The 22186-nt window shown below is 28.7% G+C and overlaps 1 protein-coding gene across 2 annotated transcripts in view; it reads left to right on the top strand.

Moving 5' to 3' along the window:
- Nucleotides 1-12875, top strand: part of EMC1 (ER membrane protein complex subunit 1) — a 104800-nt gene extending 91925 nt beyond the window's left edge. For both annotated transcript variants that reach the window (XM_075357308.1, XM_075357317.1), the window contains 3 exons: nt 3067-3192; nt 5814-6038; nt 12469-12875. In XM_075357308.1, coding sequence (XP_075213423.1) covers nt 3067-3192; nt 5814-6038; nt 12469-12629 — 512 coding nt within the window. In that variant the 3' untranslated portion in view covers nt 12630-12875. The remainder of the gene's footprint in view (nt 1-3066; nt 3193-5813; nt 6039-12468) is intronic.
- Nucleotides 12876-22186: the final 9311 nt, after the last annotated feature.

The raw sequence follows: 22186 nt of genomic DNA on the forward strand, positions 1-22186 counted from the left end.
TGATTTAAGTGACTCCATTATTCCAACATTCAAGGGCGTGAGGCAGTGAGTGCAATGAGGAGGAAATGTTACTAACACTTTTAAAGATTTTAATTTACTGTAACTAATGTACGTAATTTAATTATTATATTGGCATTGAATGAACCACAAAAGTAATCATACAATTAATGCCTTATTGCTTACTGCATTTTGCAGTATTTTATCTTTATTTTTCTGCTATCTCCTATTTCTGCTTAATCTTCTTTCTACAAAGATTACTCTTTCGGTCTGTATTATTCAGAATTAAGAAAAATATGCAAGATACTCTTAATAAAACAGCTTAAAATTAGTAGAAACAGAAGGATGTCATTAATCTGGTCTCATCTGTATCTGAAAATTAACAGAGAAAAAATTTTAATTTACAGGAAATACCTAAATTCAGAATAGCTTAATGAAAAGGAGGACAGTCAGATAAACTCAAGAATATTAAATTGAGATTGTTATCTTTTTTAGCAAATTTTTTTGACCCTTCAAATACCATAATTTAATTAAAGAAAATTTCTAAATTATTAGATAATTGAAACAAATTATAATTGAAATTTTCTTAATCCTACCAAGATTATTGTAAAAACACTGCAACATATATACACAAGACTGGAAATCAAGTACATATTTTTCCTTGTTTATGATTGTTTTTCTAGAAGATATAAATAACTGTATACAATATGTAACTGTATGTAAAATCTTTGTATGAAAATTATATCCTCTAATCTTGACAAAGAAAATTAAATACTTTAAATTGAGAAGATGAATTCAATTTATTTGTCATATTTTTTATGTTGTGTTAACAATGAAAATTAGAATTAAGTTGTATACAAAATTTAGGAATTGAAGAAAATGAAGAGACTTTCTTTTTAGGTGAAGAAGTTATAAAAAAATTTTATTTATTGGTCCCAAAGCCGTCTGAATTACTATTTATTACTTAGATCATAATAGCAGTAGAACATAAAAAAAAATAAAGAAATGGAATTTTATTTTAAAGAAATTTGTTGATTGTATTAAATTTAGAATTGTTTAATTGTGTTTATTGATTCTGAATGAATACTAGAATAATGGTAGCAATAGTAATAAATAATAGCAGTTTATTTATAATATATCTACATAAATCTTAAATAATATTGTATTATTTAAGATATTCTAAGAGCAAGCAGTTTAATGTCAATATTTATTTATCTCTTTCATCTGCAAAGTTTCCAGTTTTCATTTTAAGGATTAATATTATTAAATTACCATTCTTAGGCATTTACCTGAATCATCATTTTTCCAAATACCCATTTTCATGAAAGACAAATTATCAAATATATTTTCCCATGCACATCTGTAAGCAACAGAAACATTAGTATTAAGAATAATATTATTATTCTTAATATGTTATTTTTTATTAAAAATAGTTAAAAAGATTTCAAAATAATACAAATGATAATAAACAATTACAGAATATTTTAATACAGCTTGTGCTATAGACAAAAAATTCCAAATAATGTTTTTCATTTGTATGTATGTCATAGTTCAAGGTTATTGTTCTTAATCTCTTTTGAAAATTGATTCATTTCTCCATTGACTCTAATATTTCAACCCAAACTGAGTTCTGTAATAATAATTTCAATATCTTCCAGTCCTTTTTGAAACTTTTTATAGCATACTTTAAATCTGGATGGTATTTTGTTATCACAATCTGAAGATGATTGTGCACTCTGCTTACATTATTTATTCTGAAGACCTTCCAGAGTAGATTCCTTTTGCTTACAAATGTCATGGATAATGTGGAGGAATGTCCTCTTTCTTCTTCATTCGTTCTTCCTCTCCCTGGTTTGTTGATGACAGTATTCTTCAGAGTAATCTAAAACAAATTATTCAGGAATGAACTTTTGTGAAATTTTACATTTGGTCTTTCAAAAGACCAAGACAAAGACAAGCTTTGAAAAACCTTGTTCAGAAGAAATACTAGGAACCTTAAATTAAACATGAAGTTGTAAAAAATTATATAAATAATTTTTTTAATCTTGTTCAAGTACAAAAAAAATTGGAAGTGGTGCCCATAGAAATAAATGCCAAAAAGTTTTATATAAAATAAAATGTCCCAAAAATTTGGATGGTGCAATCAAATTAGCGATTAAAAGATGAGTTTTTACAATATTCATGTCTAAAATATCTTCATCTATGATGGCTGTTTCTTTTTCAACCTCTGTTTGTGCATTTAAGTAAACAAGAAATAGGTGGGAGCCAGGTCTGCATGTCGTGCAATTGCACTGTCCATCCCACAACCTCTATCATTGCCGACTTCATTGCATCAGTCTGAGGCGAACTATGGGCAATTGAACAGGGCCGCTACAATTGATGCTCCCGTCAGGTGTGAGTTGCGAAGTGTGATATGTTTTCTGCAAGTCGAAGGATGTAGCACTGCTGAAATCTATCACTGAATGAGCCTAGTGTATGGTAAAATCTTTCTGAGTGATGGTAGTGTATGGATATGCTGTAGGAAATTCCAGGAATATTCCATTGGAATCACCAAGGGTCGAACATGACTGAATGGCAATGATTAAATATCAAAAAATTTGATTTTTTGATATTTAATATTATATGAAATATAAACCACCAAAACACAGTAATTAGATAAGTTAACCTTATCATATTAATTATCAGTAACTACTTTTTACAGTATTTCACATCTCACATCTTTAGTTGGTACATAAATATTATTCAAAATATAAAATAAAATTTTGAATAAAATGACAAAAAATTAAAAGAATATGATTTAATGTAACAGATATAGAATTTAATACAAACTAAAGATGTGGGATTCTACAAAATCTTGATTTTGGAAATTAATATGGTAAGTTTTTAACTTATCAAATTACTGTGTTTTGGTAGTTTATATTTCATATAATATTAAATTTTATTAACACAGTAGTCAGTATGTTAATAAATTATTTGAATATTAAAAAATTATTATATTTGTTATAGTAATTAGTATATATATATATATATATATATATATGTAAATAAATTAACTTTTTTTCCCTTTAGCATTCTCATCATTAGCAAATGTTATATTTCCAATTGTCGAAAGGCAGTCCTATATACTCCCATCTGGTATTGATGCTATGAAAGAAACAATTACTGAAAAGGGTATTACAAGTAAACATATTTTAGGTGAGTTAATATATGTGTAAGGATTTAAGTTACCTTTTGGGCTTCATTACAAATTAGATTCACTCTGAATTTAATTTTCTTTAATTAAAATTTAATTAATTTAATTTAGTATGAACTTTGATTTATTGCTTTGAAATAATAGTGCTTAATTTTCAGGTTATTAATTACAAAAATGGAAAAATCATGCTTCAGGTTTATGTGAGAACGTGCTTTAAAAATTAATTTGTTTGGAAAGCACTTAAGCCAAAAACAATCCTTTTTTATTACAGTCAGGTTACTTTATTTCCTTTTTTATCCAGTCATGGATTTTAACGAAGTTCTTCAGACCATATCCTTGGTATCTGATAATGTCATCTACAAGTTAAATGTGGTTTTCTGATAGACTCATGATCTTATCTTTCATCATTTATTTTTATCATCGGTGAGGGACTCTTTCATGTTATGTAAATTTTTGCTGTAAGGTAAAATTCTTATAGTTGGCATCAGGTCCCAATGTAGATTTTGTAATAAGCCTGCAGGTCTGTTATCCTTCTCGTGGTGCAAACAAACTGAGCAATACATTGTATGCCTTGTGACCTTATTTCTCACAAGGTGATTTAATTTTTCTATGGTTGTACTAATACGTAATGAGCCAATAAGCTGGCCTTTCCTAGTTTTAAAGATACTAACACAACTGAAACGTTAGCTCAGTTGAAAAATGTCATGTATTTATTTTAAAAGCTTTGGCTCCTAGCATTTACCAGTTTTTTATTTTTCTTATCTGGGCAGTTTATTATTGCAATTGGTTGGTTAGCAGTTTGATACCGGATACCAAGATTAGATAACAACCATTAAACATTGTAAAATTACGTGCCATAATTATGTGGCAGTCTACTCTCAATTACCATTTTCTAAAGAAGTCAGTGAAGTTTTACTAGGGATATTATGCTAGTTGTCTCAGAATGTCACTGTAGCTATTATTTTAAGAAATGCCATAAAATTTGGCTGCCAATGTATCTTTCTTTTACAACAAGAATTCCACCTACTCGTAATGTGGTAATTACCCACTTGGCCAATTGTTTCCAACACCGTCGACTTAAACCAACCCAGGCTAATCCTGATGACCATTCGCTTTGGCCAGCCAGGATCAGTTTAATAAAACATTTTCATTACATGCAGAGAACCATATCCTGGTTCCCTTGACCAGTGTGAAACTGGGGAAGGGTCTGTAAATAACTCTGCTTCTAATTGATTAAGTTTTCTTTAACACTGTTTTAATAGGTAATTAGTTGTATGAAAAATCAGATTGCTTCCTGTAGGTGTTGTTTTTTGGTTACTTTAGGCAGCATACTCAGTGGCTGGCTGGCATTGTGTCAGTGAAATTTGAAATTATTTTTCTATTTTTTTTCTTTCTACTATGCTGTATGAAGTAAAGGAAGTATTGTGATCACGAAAAATTTCAGATTTCAACAGAAATATCCATTTTGACTAGTTTTGGTATGACGTCTGTATGTACATAATACGTATGTATCTCTCATAACTCAAAAACAATTAGCCGTAGGATGCTAAAATTTTGGATTTAGGACTGTTGTAACATCTAGTTGTGCACCTCTCTTTTTGATTGCAATCAACTGAATCAAAAGTATCCAAAAAAGCCCAAAATTCAAAAGAATTTGGATTTTGGACTTTTTCTTAACTGCAGTAATAAGCCCTCATTGAGAACTTTTCAACATTATATCATAAGTGGTACTTATTCTCATTGATTCCAGAGTTATAGTCAAATGAAATATTTGAATCTTAGAAGGGAAAGGCACGTCGATTCGAATCAGACTTTATGCCTTTTTTTTTTAATTTAAATATATTGATTTATTAATAATTATTAACTCTGATTGTAAAAAAGGTTTTATGATAAATAGTAATTCAATAATAATAATAATAAAACAAAAAAATATCAGAAGTTATTAAAGAAATAAAATTTTATGTACTTTTCACTTTAAAAAAAATATGTATTTATAATTTAATAGGCATAGAAGGAAGTTATGTGGTGCCTACATCAGATTTTTTTCATGTATTACCTTCAAAAATATCTGTTAATCCTTAATTATTTTTCTTCTAACACTTTTTGAGGTGTTAAATTGCATTTGAAAAGAATATCTGTCCTGGTTATAAGTATAAGATAATGTGTAACCTATCATCATTAATTACACTTTTATATCACTTTGTATATGAAGAGCACATTATTTATCTGCAGTGAGGTGATGTGTAGATGTTCATATTCATAAGTCAGATTGCTTGCCAAGGATTTCTGTAATTTTATTTTTTAAATCTCTGAATGATCTCAGTTTTCTTAATGCTCAATGTAGAATTGCATAAGATGATATGTTATTGTGTATAATTATACAATGTTCTAAGGTGGACCAACCATGATCTTACATACCTTCAGACTACTGGTAATGATATAATCAATGTACCAGCTTATACAGAACTAACTGCTTCTCCTTCCAAGTCTCAAAAGTTTGTAATTTGTATAAAAATTAATATCCTTTTTTGTTTTAAGTTATGAATAATAAAATGGATATAATATTTTTAATAGATCAGTATGTATATTTTTTTAACAAATTTTTTTCTTTTTGATTACCTAGTTGCATTAAATAGTGGTGGGATACTTGAAATCCCGTGGATATTTTTAGATCCAAGACGACCTCTTGGTGATATAAGAGAGGAAGGTGTCATCCCATACATTCCAGAGCTGCCTATACCAGCAGAAGCAATAATAAATTATAATCAAACACTCTCTAGGGTAAAATCAATTCATACTGCACCTAGTGGCCTTGAATCAACTTGTTTAGTCTTTGTATATGGTCTTGGTAAGTTGTTTAATTATTTTTGTGATGTTTATTTTTAAATTTATTTAACTTATTATTGCTTACTTAACCTGCTGCTGCTGTACTTGCTACAGCACGCATAATAATAGTTTTATAGTCTGCGTCAGAGATAAACATGGTAATGTCCAGAAAACCCCAAACTATGCTTGAATAGCTAAGTTAAATGTGATAAGTTGCTTTAACAACATTAAAACAAATTTAATGTTTATTACGTTTGAAAAGGATAAATCTTCTACTTACAAGTATAAGATATTCTGTAACCTACTGCCTTCAAGTACACTTCTATACCACCTTGTTTAAGAAGAGTACATTATTTACTCATATGTGCTCACTGTTGATTACAGTGAGGCAATGTATAAATATTCATATTCATAGATTGCTTACCAAGGGCTGTCTGTCATAATCTGTTTTTTAAATATGTGAATGATCTAATTTTCTTAATGCTGTAAGCACCATTATGGCTAGATGATATGTCATAATTATGTATAATAAAACAGTGTTCTAAGGTGGTCAAGCCATGAACTTACACACCCCCACAAGATAGTACTGTTAATAATATAATCAAAGAACCAAATTATATAGAAGATCTGGGAATGATGCATTGAAATTGTATTGATACAAATTTCAGCTTAACAGCCAGTTACACCCAAATTGTACATTATCCAGTACTTTAATAATCTTGGTAACAAAAGACAGAAACACATTAAAGTTAGTGGTTGTAGATTTCTAGATTATAAATCATTGCTTCTATTCATTGAGAGCTTTATTTAACAAGTTTTCTAAATATCCTTGGATTATACTTTCAAAAACCACATTCAGGAAGAAAGAGCCAAAAATCACAGGGAGTCATGTCTGATGAGTAAGAAGCCTGCTGAAGTTTTCCAATTTCTTGTTTTGAGAAGAATTTCTGGATAAGTTTTGATGTATGGGGTGGAGAGTTGACAAATTTTCCAAGTGTAGGTACAGATCTACACTTGGGAATGTTGTGCGAGTTTCCTTTCTAGAGAATAGGTCAAACTAATGCCTGTTTCCAACTCACAGAGAATTCAGCTGATTTCAATTGGAATCCTCCCTAAAGGAGAACCCATAATAAAAATTTTCACCTGTGAATAGTGTTCATCATTAAAGGTAAAATAATTTTTAATTAAGTTTTATTACTTTGGTTATTAACTTTAATTAAATTAACTTTGTTACTTGATTTGTCTTTATACCATGATTAGTTAAGTAATTTTGTATTAGGTTTTATATTTTTGTAATCAGGATTTTCATGTACTTTTCTTTATGCTATTTGAAGTGGAAAAATCATTTTCTAGTTTATTTATGTTAATTTTTTTCATTAATTATATATTAGATGTGATCAAAAGGTATCCGACCTTGGCTCATAAAAATAAAAATACTTGATCTATTTATTTCAGTGACTTGTCACCTTCAAAGTAGAGGCCTGATGTAACACACATATCCCAGTGATGTTTCCTGGGTTGGAAGCATTTTTCAAAGTCATTTTTAGTGAGCACCATAAGCCCTCTAGTTGCATTTCTTTTGATCTCTACTCTTTCTTCAAATCTCTCTCCTTTAAGTGTAATTTTAAGCTTAGGAAAGAGCCAAAAATCTCAGGGAGTCATTTCCGATGAGTAAGAAGCTTGCTGAAGTTGTTCATTTCCTTGTTTTGAGCAGAATCTGTGGATAAGTTGTGATATATGGAGTGAAGAGTTGTCATGTTGAATTTTCCATTCCCCATTTTATCAAAGCTGTGTTTTCTTGGGTCGAGCAGCATCTCAGCGGATGAACAGCAGGTTACTCTTACTGTCAGTTTGTCCTTCAGGAATACACTTGTGATGAGCAATGCTTGATAATCAGAAAAAAATATTAGCATTACCTTCACATTGCTTTGAGATTGCCTGGTTTTGTTTTGCTATGGAGAACTCAAGTTTTGCAATGAGATGACTGTGCCTTTGTCTCAGGGTCATAGCCATAGACCCATGTTTCATCTCCAGAAATTATTCTCTTCATAAAATCAGTATTACTATTAGCACATTCCAGCATGTTTTGTGCAACTTCAGTCAGTTTTCCTTTTGTTCATGAGTGAGAAGTTTTGAGATAAATTTTTTTACTACACGCCGCATCCCAAAATGTTTTAAAGTCAATTCCACTGAGCCAGATAAAATTCCTACTTCATCTTCAGGTACTCTAATTGTTATTTGATGATTGTTCATCATCTCTCGAAGTTGGTCGATTTTTTCTGAATTTTTGCTAGTGGAATGTCCACCAGAGCATTTTTCACTTTTAATAGATATTCAGTCATCTTGGAAACAGCGATACCACATGTTAGTTTGTGTAACACCCAAAACTTGTTCATCAAAAGCTGTTTAAATCTTCCTTATTGTCTCTACTTGTATGTTGCCAAGTTTCTAACAAAATTTAATGCAGAATCTCTGCTCAACCTATTTAGTAATTTTTAATGGCAACAAAAACAACCACTACTTGCACGTTTTACTTTCATGGCTGCTAAATAGTTACTGGCTGCAGTGCCAGCAAAACATTGAATCATATACAGTCTGTATAGGTTGAAGTCACATTCTATGACAAACTCCCTTCGTGTTACAACTGATTTCCATAATAAAAATAAGGTCAGATACTTTCTGATAACACCAATGTTCTTTTTGTTTTGTGTGTATGTATGTGTAGATTCTTTTTCAAACATTATATCTACCACTGCATCAGTTAAAATAATTTAAACAGTTATTATATTATAACCCCTAGATACAGTTACACTAAAAGGTAAGAACGCTTACTTTTACATTTACACTTAGCATTTTCGAGTGTCACTCCATCTTCAGCAGTCAAAATGATAGATTACACAATAATTAAAATAAATTTCATCAGTACTCGTATACTATGTCAATAAATCAAACCTGTATTATCTGCCATGCCATGATAATGAGGAGTAGTATTTTATATCAAATCATTTAGTTATTGTACCAGTTCTACCAATGGGCACTATCGTATTCAATTGCTTATTTATAAATCTACATTTATTTTTATATTTACTAATATAATATTTTTCCAGCACATCAATTTCTTTATTGTTATTATTTATCTCTAAATTAATATAAATATGAGAAAATCTTATGTGTATTCTTTAAAAGATGTTCAGTTACATTTGGAAAATACAATGTTTCCTTTTTATAATTGTTAAAAGTATTCTGAAAACTTTTTGGGAAGAATCTGGTGGTTTTACCTATGTATATATGATCAGAATTGTTACATCTGATTTTTATAAATCCACAAAGTTCAAATTTGTTAATATCTTTGTTATTTTGTAATTCATACTTTATTGGTTTACCCGTGTATGAGAAATGCTATCCATTTTTATGAAATATGTGTATTGTATTTATCTGATCAACCTTAATACAGAATTTAATAAATAAAATAAGTTGGATGACACTTACCTTATTCCATTACGCATGCAAGAGCGCTTTCACGAATTACTCGCATCAGTTGCTCCACATAACTTTTTACAAATATTCGTATCAAATTACTTATTTATTAAAATCACTATTAAAATTGAAATTAAAAATCATTTTATATTATACTTAAGATACATAACTTTGGCTAGCTAGCCACATGAATTTCTATTTTGTTAAATTATTTTTTTTATTTTATTTTTTATTTAATTTTAGTTAATGACTTCATATTTCTATTCTATATATGCAATCTTTAATTTTAATTTCAATTTAAAATTTTTTTAAAATCTTTATTATTTATTTTTGATTTTAATTTCAATTTGGAAGAAGAAATTTTAAGAATTTTTAAATCTTAAGTGTGATATAAAATGATTTTTAATTTCAATTTTAATTGTGATTTTAATATGTAATTTAATATGAATATTTGTAAAATGTTATGTGTAGCAACTGATGTGAGTAATTCATGAAAGTGCTCTTGCATGCATAATGGAATAAAGTAAGTTGTCATCCTACCTATTTTATTTTGTTGATCAGATAAATACAATTTGTATAGTACAGAGGAATATGATTACCAAAGGAATTGACTTTAGAAAAATATGTATATTAGATAAGTTTAAATTTTTATTTTTTAATATTCAAGAGAGCTTTAAAATTTTTTTAGCAGATGCGGTTGTATAATAAATGCATACATGCACCCTCACACACATATATCGGTCAGTCATGAAAGTGGAAGTGATTTGTTATGTGTTGTTTTGTCTCTAGAAAAATTAACATAGATTACTGATTATTTGAAGTTTTTTTATCAATGTTATACATCAAAGAGTCCACCTAAATGTGAAGAATATTTGTGTGAAAGGACTGAGATCAGAAGGTTTAATTATTATATTAAATCTATTTCAGAAGATTTAAAGGTGCTAATATTAATTGAAAAGAGAATATTTATTTTATTTATAAAAAATACCTGAATTTTCAAAACATAATTTATCATCCATTTTCTATTTGCATTTGTTTATTTAAATATTTTGTTATACATTTATTATTTCTGTTATTTAATCTTTTGCATTTTATTTTAATATTGTAGTTTATTAAGGAAATATTAAAAGTCACCTTATAAATTTTATCTGTTACTTTTTTTTGTTATTTTAAATGATATATTTTGTTACACAATTTAAAATTTATAATAGTAATTTGGTTTTTTCAAAATATTGATAAAAAGAAGCATATATAAATACTAAAACAACTTAGAAATCATACTGCTTTGGACATAAAAAACACTCTATCAACAGAAGTAGCCAGTTTAATAAAGACTGCACTACTTAGCAAACTAAAAAAATTGAAAGCTTACTGAAAGAAAATGATGTACCTAGAAAAACCATCTCTGATAAACTAGGCAAACAAACAAATGATTGCATTATGTATATGTATTTTATTAACAGCAAAAACAAACTAAAATGCTATGTAGTAAGTAAATAAAAGTTTTTAAAAAGTCAGCAAAGAAAGGATTTTATTAATTCATGTGAGGAATTCACAAAATAAGTTTAGAATGTCCACCACTGTCATAAAAGCATGATCCAGTGCTCTCCCATCGATATCATTCAAAGCCTTAAGTATTACAGTAGATTCTCTACAGTTTCCAGTATTCCAGTCATCATTCCTTTTATTAATTCATTGCAGATTTGATACAGTTTATTCTTCAATAATACTTCATGCTAGTGTTGATGATGGTTATCATGGTTTGAATTTTGCAGCTGGGTAACTAAAGAGGCTTTAATGATCACCATTTTCTGGTTGTTATCTGGACAAAAGAAACCAACTTTTTTTATAATAGGATATCTTACAGAAAAAAATTGTCCATTGCCCAACATAAAATCCTGTAGTTATCAGAGAATACCATGACCAAGTAAACATTTCTGTTAATTGTTGGTCCCCATTGTTAAACATTTAGGATTAGCAGTAAATTTCTAACATGGAAATTTAAAAGAAGCACGGTATCTTGAATATTTTGCTGAAATCTATTACAAATTACCCAATAAACATGAGGTTGAAATTTCTGTTTCAGCAAAATGGAAGTAATTTCATTTTAAATACTAAATTCACTGACAAGTGGACCATATGCTACATGGCCAACAGTCCCATATGCTGTATCCCCATGTGGGTGTTTTATTTCCTGTGAACTTGTCATTTTCACCTTATTTATGACAAAAACTTAGCTCGACATTTTAAGGGTAAAAGATACTCAAAAAATATAATATACTATGATATGTATTCATTGTTAAAGCTATCACTAATATTCTCTCCATGTATTAATTGAGTAATGAATTTTACAGCCTTAGTCAGTTATATGATTGGATTTAGAAAGAAATAGAAAGAGTAACAAATTCCTAAAGTGATATGTTATACCCAAAGTTTAAATTAAGCAAATAGGAATTGCAATTTTTTTTAATTTTGGCCACTTCTGTATTTTAAAAAATGGATGGGACATCAGAAGTGTGAATATCATATTTTCAATATCCTAAAAAATTAGGAAAGGGAGATTTAAAACAGATCCCTTAAAGATTAATGTAATCTTAATATACAATAATGACATCATTCTAATTATATTATGACATATATTAAATATTACTATGTATATACTCAAGTATACTCCATACAAAATACAGATATACATACAGTAAAAATTTATAGATAGCAACTTCATTAAATCAAGTAATAATATTCAAATATATTATACAAACGTGAATGTAATAATCTAAGTTTAGTATAATTTAGAGTCAGTAACTTTGCTAAAAATGAATTAATAATTAAGAGAACAGTAATAATAATAATAATTATTATAATTATAATAATGTTCATTTGAGAAAGTCTTACTAGACATTTCATTGATATGGTTTTTTATTAATTTATTTTTTATGTATAGTTCTATATCAAAATGAACTTATTTTTTTCAGATCTGTTTTACACTAGGGTTGCTCCATCTAAAACATTTGATGTTTTAAAAGAAGATTTTGATCATATGTTAATAAGTGCTGTACTAGTAGGTCTTAGTGTTGCTGCGTATGCTACAAAACGACTAGCTTCAAGGAAGGCCTTAAAACAGGCTTGGAAATGAATAATTTTTGTAATTTTATTGTAATATTATGTATTATATTGCCGATCTTTTGTTCACTTGCAAAATGCACTTCTTTAGATTTACTAAGTGTCGTGTTTCTTTTGGTTTTTTCTTTTGTTGTTGTTGAAAGTAAAAATTCTTTAATATATTGAACAGTATATTTAATTAAGATAATTTATAAATTATGTTGATTATTTTATGTTATGTACATTTTTGGTAAATAAAGTTTATAATATTACTTGATAATGTTCGTATCCATTCTAGCTATCCAACTTGTTATGAAAGAAAAAGAATATATATATATATATACACTATATTACATTGATTCTTTTTATGTAAGTTAAAATTACCAAATTAATGTTTGTCTGAACATCAGCCACTTCACATAGAAATCAATTTGTTTGATTACCCACTACCATTACTACAAAAGTACTACAACTCACTACTACAAAAGTTGTTTGTAGTAGTGGGTTGAATTTTATCCGCTACTGCAAACAACATTTAATTGCAATATTTTGTTACTGATTGTGATGGGTTCCTAAAAACCTGCTCTGCACACCAAATTGTCCACACTGAAGTGAAAAATCAAAGAATAAATATAGGCAGTACTTGCTGGGCCCAAAATTAACAAAAGAAATCAGAACTAATATTTAGTTACTAAGTTACTTCATAAATCTTATATAGTATTACATTTAGTGTTTTGAAGAAAGATTTATAAAAATTATATTATAATTATTGAATAAATTAAATTAAAAATATTAATTTAATCGTGTCAAAGTTAACTTCATAAACATATAAATTTGAAAAAAATTATTTTAACAAATTATTTAAAAAAACGTTATTTTAAAAATTATAATAAATTGAAAGTGTAAAACTTACCAATCCCCACAAATCTTGATTAAGCACATCAACCTTGTGGAATTTATCTGTGTGCCACATTCAGTTCATGGTTGTGCTTTAGTTGAAGATTTTGATCTGTTTTACATTATAGTGATACAAAATAATTTTTTAGAACTACGAAAAAAATTAGTTTATGAATTGATTAGAATTAATAAATGCATTACTTTTAATAATTACACTATTGATTTTATTTTGGTTTCAAATATTATTATGCATAATTTTAAAATGCTGAAAATTCATGCAGAAAATCTGCCTGGCCATTCCCAACAGGAGAAGAAGATATCAGCTGACCAGTTTTTATACAGTATGCAATAGTGATAATACAATTTTAGCATCATACAACATTACTTAAGAAATTATCTAAAGCTTAAACATTTTATATATATACATATATATATATTATTTTACTGAAATGAATCTTTTTAAAATTCGTATTATTCCTCTGTACTGTTAAATTATATTTAAATTCTATTAAATAAACTGTCTAGTACAGAATATTGAGATAAGAGACTTATCTTATCTTAATTTTTCATTAAAATACTTTCTTAGGATTTCGCATCCTCAGTCATAATTGAAATAATTCTGTTATTGTATAATAAAAATTTAAAAACAAAAATAATCAAATAATGAGAGTTCCGTTTTAATTTACGCAAGTGCTGTTACCAGTTGCAGTTTTTATAAGACTGTCCTCAAACACTGTCTGATGGTTTATCAAATTGAAATTTTGTTTGTGTTTATATATGTAATATTTTTTTAATTTTATGACATCTTTATTGATTTCTAATATTTGTAAATTTGAGTTTATTTCAGAAATAGAATTTTATTATTAGATGGTCTGCCATGTTAAATAATCCTAGTTTATTATTTTTGTAATTTCTATAATGTTTAAGAAATCTAGTTTTAAGGATCTATTTGTTTTTTTTTCTGTATAATTACCATCACAGTCATTACATTTAATTTTATGAATTAATGGTACAGAGATTTGTTTATTTTATTATTATTAATAGTTTGTCTTTTTAAATATTTTATTTTGTGGTTAATAGGTTTGTTTTCTGGTTTAAATATTCATTTTTTTGAAAGTTTTTGGTATTGTTTTAAATTATATTATTATTGTATAAATTTTTGATGTTTATTTTTTCACTCTTTTATGTCTTATTATATTTTTGTTGTAAGGTAGTTATTTTGTATTGTTTTGTTGATAGTTATTTTTTATAAATATTATTAGTATTTTTTATAAACAAATTAATAGTATATCCATTTTCAACTGCTATATTCTTTATTATATTTATTTCATTATTTAATTTTTCTGTGTTATTATGTGTGTATTTGATTTCTCTATTAATCATATTTGTTTATGAGGTTTGTTCAAAAAAAGACCCAGCATTTTAAATTGGCGCGCCAGCGTCTGCAGATGGCGTGCTCCAGCCATCATGCACACCTGGCGGCATATCTTGGTAACGTATCGTTTTTTACTGGGTTCCATTCTTTGCATTATTTATAGAGTAACTTTTGATTGAGTGAGGTCGTGCATAAGCTGCTCATTGGATTAGTGAAAAGCAAAAGTGAAGAAGTTGAAGGAACAACATGTTTATGTGTAATTTTGCATAAAACTGTTTGATGTTCTTGTGGAAGTTGTTGTCCATATTTGCATTTGCAAACAGCTTCTCACAGATTTCAACTCAATTCTGTTTCTGGTCATCTGTCAACAAACGCAGCACAAATTTTGCTGTTAAAGGAATATTAAACCAGCGTACAGACCTAAACTAATAATGAAATGATAAAATATTTAAAAAATAAAACTAATAATAAAATAAAAAATTTGTGTGGAATTTATAAAATAAAATGTAATGATTGTATGGCATTAATTTAACATCATTCCCATAGGCAGGAAAAATTGAAAAAAATTCCAGAGATTTGCATTTTTGTTACCAAACTAAGATTATGTTAGTTATTATTAAAGTATTTTTTTTAAATAATGCCAAAATATATTTTATATACTTCCCTGGTGTCAGGAAGTGGCAACCCATTCGCCAAGCAAATTGCAATTATGTGCATCAAGCAACCCTGTTCTTACTTACATTCACTAATTCTTTTATATTAAAGGAGTATTCCAAATTGCAGTTAATTTTTCACTAGTGAAATTTTAAAAAAGTTACCATTGAAAAATTTAAAGGTTGATAACTGTTTTCTTGGAATTTCTCTCAAACCACCATGATTTTTTTTTTATTTTAGGTAATTAATTGCGTTTAAATGGCATCTAAAAAGACTTTGTTTAATGAACTGTGATTAGATATAAACTTCCACCCAGAATTCGATCGGTTGAGAAGAGGTAGAGAGATATGTATCATGCTTTTTGTGATGAGCATAAAAAACATTTTGGACTTAGCAATATGGACTGAAAGGTAGTGAAAGAAAGCAGCATAATGAAATAATTAAGATAAGAAATTCTCAGACTTCACTAAAAACATTTTTATCTCCCACTGGTACTTCAACTAAGCAGATTAAACCTTTCAATAGTTATAAGAATGGTGGTTGTGATACATCTGTGTGTTCTTTGCTTGGATCTTCTGGTCAGAGTAATAGCATTTCAGCAGCAAATGATACATTTGAATCCTAGACTTCATTTACCCACAACACAATTAGTTTTTTTTGTTATAAAGACAATGTTTCTAAGGAAAGATTATATGGGTTGTCAGTATTGAACAAAATAAAATAAGTTATCCTTAAGTTCATGTGAAGATATTGGTGTAACTTTTAAAATTATGTTTGCTGATAGTTGTATAGCATCAAAATTCCAGCTTGGAGCTACTAAATGCTCTTATATCATTAATCATGGACTTGCACCATACTTTGATGGCATTCTGCAAATACACTAGAATAATAATGGCAAAATATTTTTCACTTAAATGTTAATATGATTCATTTTGTGTACAAAATAAAATGTTCTCTTCTAGTCTTCCTTAAAGTTGTGATCATACATATATTCTTTGTTAAATTGAAATCTGTGTTTCTTTGCACTTTATGCAAACCAAGTTATTAAATATTGTTTTTTGTTGACTTTGCAAAATAATGTAGGTTAGTTTTGTGAAAAATATTTAAGCATTCTTAGTTGGGAGCCAATTATTTTTAAAAATTGCTTTAGTTAGTTTTTATTTCTTATCTGTGTTACTTTTAGTTACCATGATGTTCATTTTTATGCAAGAAGCAATTAAATATTGTTTTTTAGCAATGTAATTTACTAAAAAAAAAAAATTATTACAAAAAATAACCTAATTTTAAATGTGTATTGTAAAAAAATAGTTAAAAAATGAATGTAATAATAAAAAATAAGGGCCCGAGTTCAAATAATAGTAATATTAAGGTCTCGCGTTCAAATCTTGGTCAGGCATGGCATTTTCACACGCTACAAAAATTATCATTCATCTCATCCTCTGAAGCAATACCTAACGGTAATCCCAGAGGTTTAAAAAAAAGAAAGGAAAATTAAATAGTAAAAAAGGTGTGAGTTGGGCAGCTATGTTGTTAAAAATGGATCCATTTATTGGTGCAAAACTTGCTTGCTGTGTTTTGGTTTTATGATTGCAGTCAGCAACTACAGTTCAATGTAAAAATTTTCATAGAGTATGGTAGGAAGCCTCCTAATAGGCATACAATTTACTCTTTGTACCAAACTTTTGTTGAGACAGGTTGTTCTCTTAAACATACAAAATCACCAGGACACTCTCACACATCCCTGAAGCTGCTGTGAACAACTCAGAGAAAGTTTTGCATGTAGTCCGAAGAAATCAACTCGACATGTGTCACAAGAATGGCATTCCACAATAGTTTCACATTAGTGGTAAGGGGAACACTCATAACTGCCAAATATGGGGTGGTGAAAACCTTCATAAAACTTTACAGTAAATTCATGATAGCCCTTAGTTCAATGTGTTTTTTACTTTAAGGAAACAAAGACTGTATAGCCCATTTTCCCAGGAAGCAACTGTAAATAGTATCATTTATCTGGACATGTTTCAAAATTTTTTAATTCCTCAGTTAAATGATGACAAAGATGGATGCCATTACTATCAGCAAGACAGTGCACCATCTCATACCACCTAGACATCAGAGATTTTCTTGATACTTGATTCTAAGGTCGATGGATTGGTCATGAAGGTCCAATTGCATGGCCCCTTGCTTCTCAGTTTTAACCTGCTAGATTTTTTCTTGTGGGGTTTGATAAACATTGCATTTACGTAGTACCTTTGCCTGCTTATCTTGTTAAGCTAAGACTTCAAATTAATGCTGCCGCTGCTGAGGTAATGCCCAACTATCTGGTTACAGACTAGAGTGAAATCAACTTTAGTAGGATGCATGTTGCATTACAAATGGAAGCCATATCGAATCAAAGTGAATGTTGGGTGACAAACTTGATGTGTTTTTCTATGAAATGAGAAATTAATCAAAATTTGTAAGTTATCTCAATAAATTTTTATATGTTTTTAAAGTTGTGAATTCCTTTTTTAATCACCCAGTATAAATACAAACAAAATTTCACAAACCATCAGACAGTGTTTGAGGGAGACGGTCTTATAAAAACTGCAACAGATAGCAGCCCACATATAAGTTCATATGTAATTTTCATTATTTTACTATTTTAACTGAACTTTTTTACTAATTTTAAACTATTTTACTTCACCTATAACTGAAGATGCAGGACTTCGTGAAAGTACCTTATTGATAAATTAAAGTAAAATATGTCTTATCTCCATATTCTGTATTAGGTGAAATATATATAATAATAATATACAATATATAGATATATATTTTGTTTGTGGGACAGTTTTTCTTTGTTGGACTGTATATATATATATATATATATACATATTTATAAAAAATTTAAATAAAAAATAACACAAAAATTGGCAATGTATATTTAAAATAAGTGTATACTGATAAAGTAGTCGAACACATTACAAAGGTTTATGATAATAATAAGTTCAAACCTGTATACCAAACAAATAACCACATAATAATACACTTAATGTGTAATATATGTAATAGTACTTCTGATGTATATAATATGAGTGGTATTTATAAAATCATAAGTAATGATTGTGACATATTGATAAGACCACTAGATCCTTTAAAACCAGATCCAACGAACATTTTAGAAGTTATAAAAAAGGTAAAAGGTTCGGTGGGAAGAGGAAGGCGACTTTTTATCAGGTGATTTTAGAATAATAAACTCAGCCTCAAATAATGGGCAGGCAGGAGTAGGTTTCATAATGAACAAGAAGATAGGGAAGAGAGTAGAATATTTCAAAACGCATAGCAGTAGAATCATTGTAATAAGGATAAAATCAAAACCTAAACCGACAACGATTGTTAATGTCTATATGCCTACAAGCGCCCATGATGATGATGATGAGATAGAGTGTGTATACGAAGAGATTGATGAAGCAAATAAACATGTAAAAGGAGATGAAAATTTAATAATAGTTTGAGATTGGAATGCAAGCATTGGAAAGGGCAAGGAAGGAAATATAGTAGGTGAATACGGGCTGGGCAAAAGGAATGAAAGAGGGGACAGACTTATAGAGTTTTGCACAAAGTATAATTTAGTAATTGCCAACACCCAATTTAAAAATCATAATAGAAGAATATACACTTGGAAAAAGCCAGGCGATACTGCAAGGTATCATATAGATTATATCATGGTTAAGCAAAGATTTAGGAATCAACTCGTTGACTGCAAAACTTACCCTGGAGCAGACATTGATAGCGACCATAATTTGGTGATAATGAAATGTAAATTGGGATCTAAAAACCTAAAGAAAAGGTGTCAGATGAATCGGTGGAATTTAGAGAAACTTGAGGAAGAGAAGCTAAAGAAGATTTTTGAGGAGGACATCGCAAGAGGTCTGAGTAAAAAAGATAAGGTAGAGAAAGAATGGAAGAATGTTAAAAAGGAAATTATTAAATCAGCAGAAGCGAACTTAGGTGGAACAAAGAGAACTGGTAGAAAACCTTGGGTTTTAGACGATATATTGCAGCTGATTGATGAACGTAGAAAATATAAGAATGCTAGTGATGAAGAAAGTAAAAGGAACTACCGACAATTAAGCTATAATCAGGAAGTGCAAAGTAGCGAAAGAAGAGTGGATTAAAGAAAAGTATTCAGAAGTGGAAAGAGAAATGAACATTGGTAAAATAGACGGAGCATACAGGAAAGTTAAGGAAAATTTTGGGGTACATAAATTAAAATCTAATAATGTGTTAAACAAAGATGGTAAACCAATATGTAATACGAAAGGTAAAGTCGATAGATGGGTGGAATATATTGAAGAGTTATACGGAGGAAATTAATTAGAAAATGGTGTTATAGAGGAAGAAGAGGAAGTTGAGGAGGATGAAATGGGAGAAACAATACTGAGATCTGAATTTAAGAGAGCATTAATAGATTTAAATGGCAGAAAGGCTCCTGGAATAGACGGAATACCTGTAGAATTACTGCGCAGTGCAGCTGAAGAAGCGATTGATAGATTATACAAACTGGTGTGTAATATTTATGAAAAAGAGGAATTTCCGTCAGACTTCAAAATAAGTGTTATAGTCATGATACCAAAGAAAGCAGAAGCAGATAAATGTGAAGAATACAGAACAATTAGTTTAACTAGTCATGCATCAAAAATCTTAACTAGAATTCTATACAGAAGAATTGAGAGTAGAGTGGAAGAAGTGTTAGGAGAAGACCAATTTGGTTTCAGGAAAAGTATAGGGACAAGGGAAGCAATTCTAGGCCTCAGATTAATAGTAGAAGGAAGAGTAAAGAAAAACAAATCAACATACTTGGCGTTTATAGACCTAGAAAAGGCATTCGATAACGTAGACTGAAATAAAATGTTCAGCATTTTAAAAAAATTAGGGTTCAAATACAGAGATAGAAGAACAATTGCTAACATGTACAGGAACCAAACAGCAACAGTAATAATCGAAGAACATAAGAAAGAAAGGGATAAGAAAGAACATAATAAGAAAGGGAGTCTGACAAGGATGTTCCCTATCCCTGTTACTTTTTAATCTTTACATGGAACTAGCAGTTAATGATGTTAAAGAACAATTTAGATTCGGAGTAACAGTACAAGGTGAAAAGATAAAGATGCTATGATTTGCTGATGATATAGTAATTCTAGCCGAGAGTAAAAAGGATTTAGAAGAAACAATGAATGGCATAGATGAAGTCGTACGCAAGAACTATCGCATGAAAATAAACAAATACAAAACAAAAGTAATGAAATGTATTAGAAATAACATAGATGGACCAATGAATGTGAAAATAGGAGGAGAAAAGATCATGGAGGTAGAAGAATTGGTCTTGAACCATTTTGTTTGAATTGGTCATTGAACCAAGAATTTTGTTATCTGGGTATCTGAAATGAAACGACTAGCACTAGATAGGGAATCTTGGAGAGCTGCATCAACCCAGTCAAATGACTGAAGACAAAAAAAGGTAAACTGGGTTTTTTGAATGCATCAGATCATTTGATTAAAAATAAACACGCAATAAAAAATATTCAGACAAACTTAAAAATATTAGAAATTAAAAAATGCATTATGGGTAGGAATAATGAGGGTTTTAATATTTTAGAAAGGTATTATATATATAAACATAAGAATAAATCTAATATGATCAATCTTCAGACAGAATACAAGGATGACTATTATATAGGCTGCAGTAGATAGTAACACTATCTGTTTAGAAACAAAATTGGTCTTTCAATATGGTTAATAAGAAAATCAGTGAAATGGCTAACACATGATTTTGCTTTGCTTAAGTTTTTTGTTTTATTTTAAAAGTTTTAACTTTTAATTATGCAGCTTTTAACTTGTTAATTACATTTTTACATTTTAATTTTGACTGTTAATTTTAATTAACTGATCTTTGTAATTTTAAATAATTTTTTTAAATTTTTATATTTTACATTTTCAATTTTGTTTATTAACGTAACCACGTAAGTGGAAATGTGATTTAATACTTATTAACATATTGTAAATAATGTCTTAATTACCAGTTGTCAGATTCAAAAGTTGGTGGGAAAAGGTTATAATTAAGTCCATCAGCAACATTTAATTCCTCTACTACTTGATTTTTTATGTACACATGTGTATATCTTTATAAAGAATCCTTTAAGCACTGGTGTTTGACAAGCAAAGTGAAACTGAATGACAGGGCAGAACATTTGAGACAGTATCGTTACAGCTTTATTAGCCTGTATTTTTCAGTTGTGTGTACATTCTTTTGTTTACCTGGAAGTTTTTTTTTTAACACAACCAATTTTTTCTGAATTGTCTAGCACAATTTGAATGGAATGGGATGGTAGCTTTCCATCATTTGAATATATATTCAAGTGGCATCAAAACTACATTGTAGAGCCTTAAAAATACCACCATTTCTATAGAAAGTTTTTATTGCAGTTGCTTAAATTCAACCATACAATGTTACATTATAAATAAATGATATGAAAAGAAAAATTTAACTACTCAACATACCTGAATGTTACTGAGAAAATATGTTTCACCTGTTTCTATGATTTTTGATTACTGAATTTTAAAAAAATATATACATTTCATACCTTAATGCTTTTTATGTTAATCTACCATCATCAGAGGTATAA

This window comes from Lycorma delicatula, chromosome 1 (genome assembly GCF_047948215.1).
Source record: "Lycorma delicatula isolate Av1 chromosome 1, ASM4794821v1, whole genome shotgun sequence".
In the NCBI taxonomy this organism is placed as follows: domain Eukaryota; kingdom Metazoa; phylum Arthropoda; class Insecta; order Hemiptera; family Fulgoridae; genus Lycorma; species Lycorma delicatula.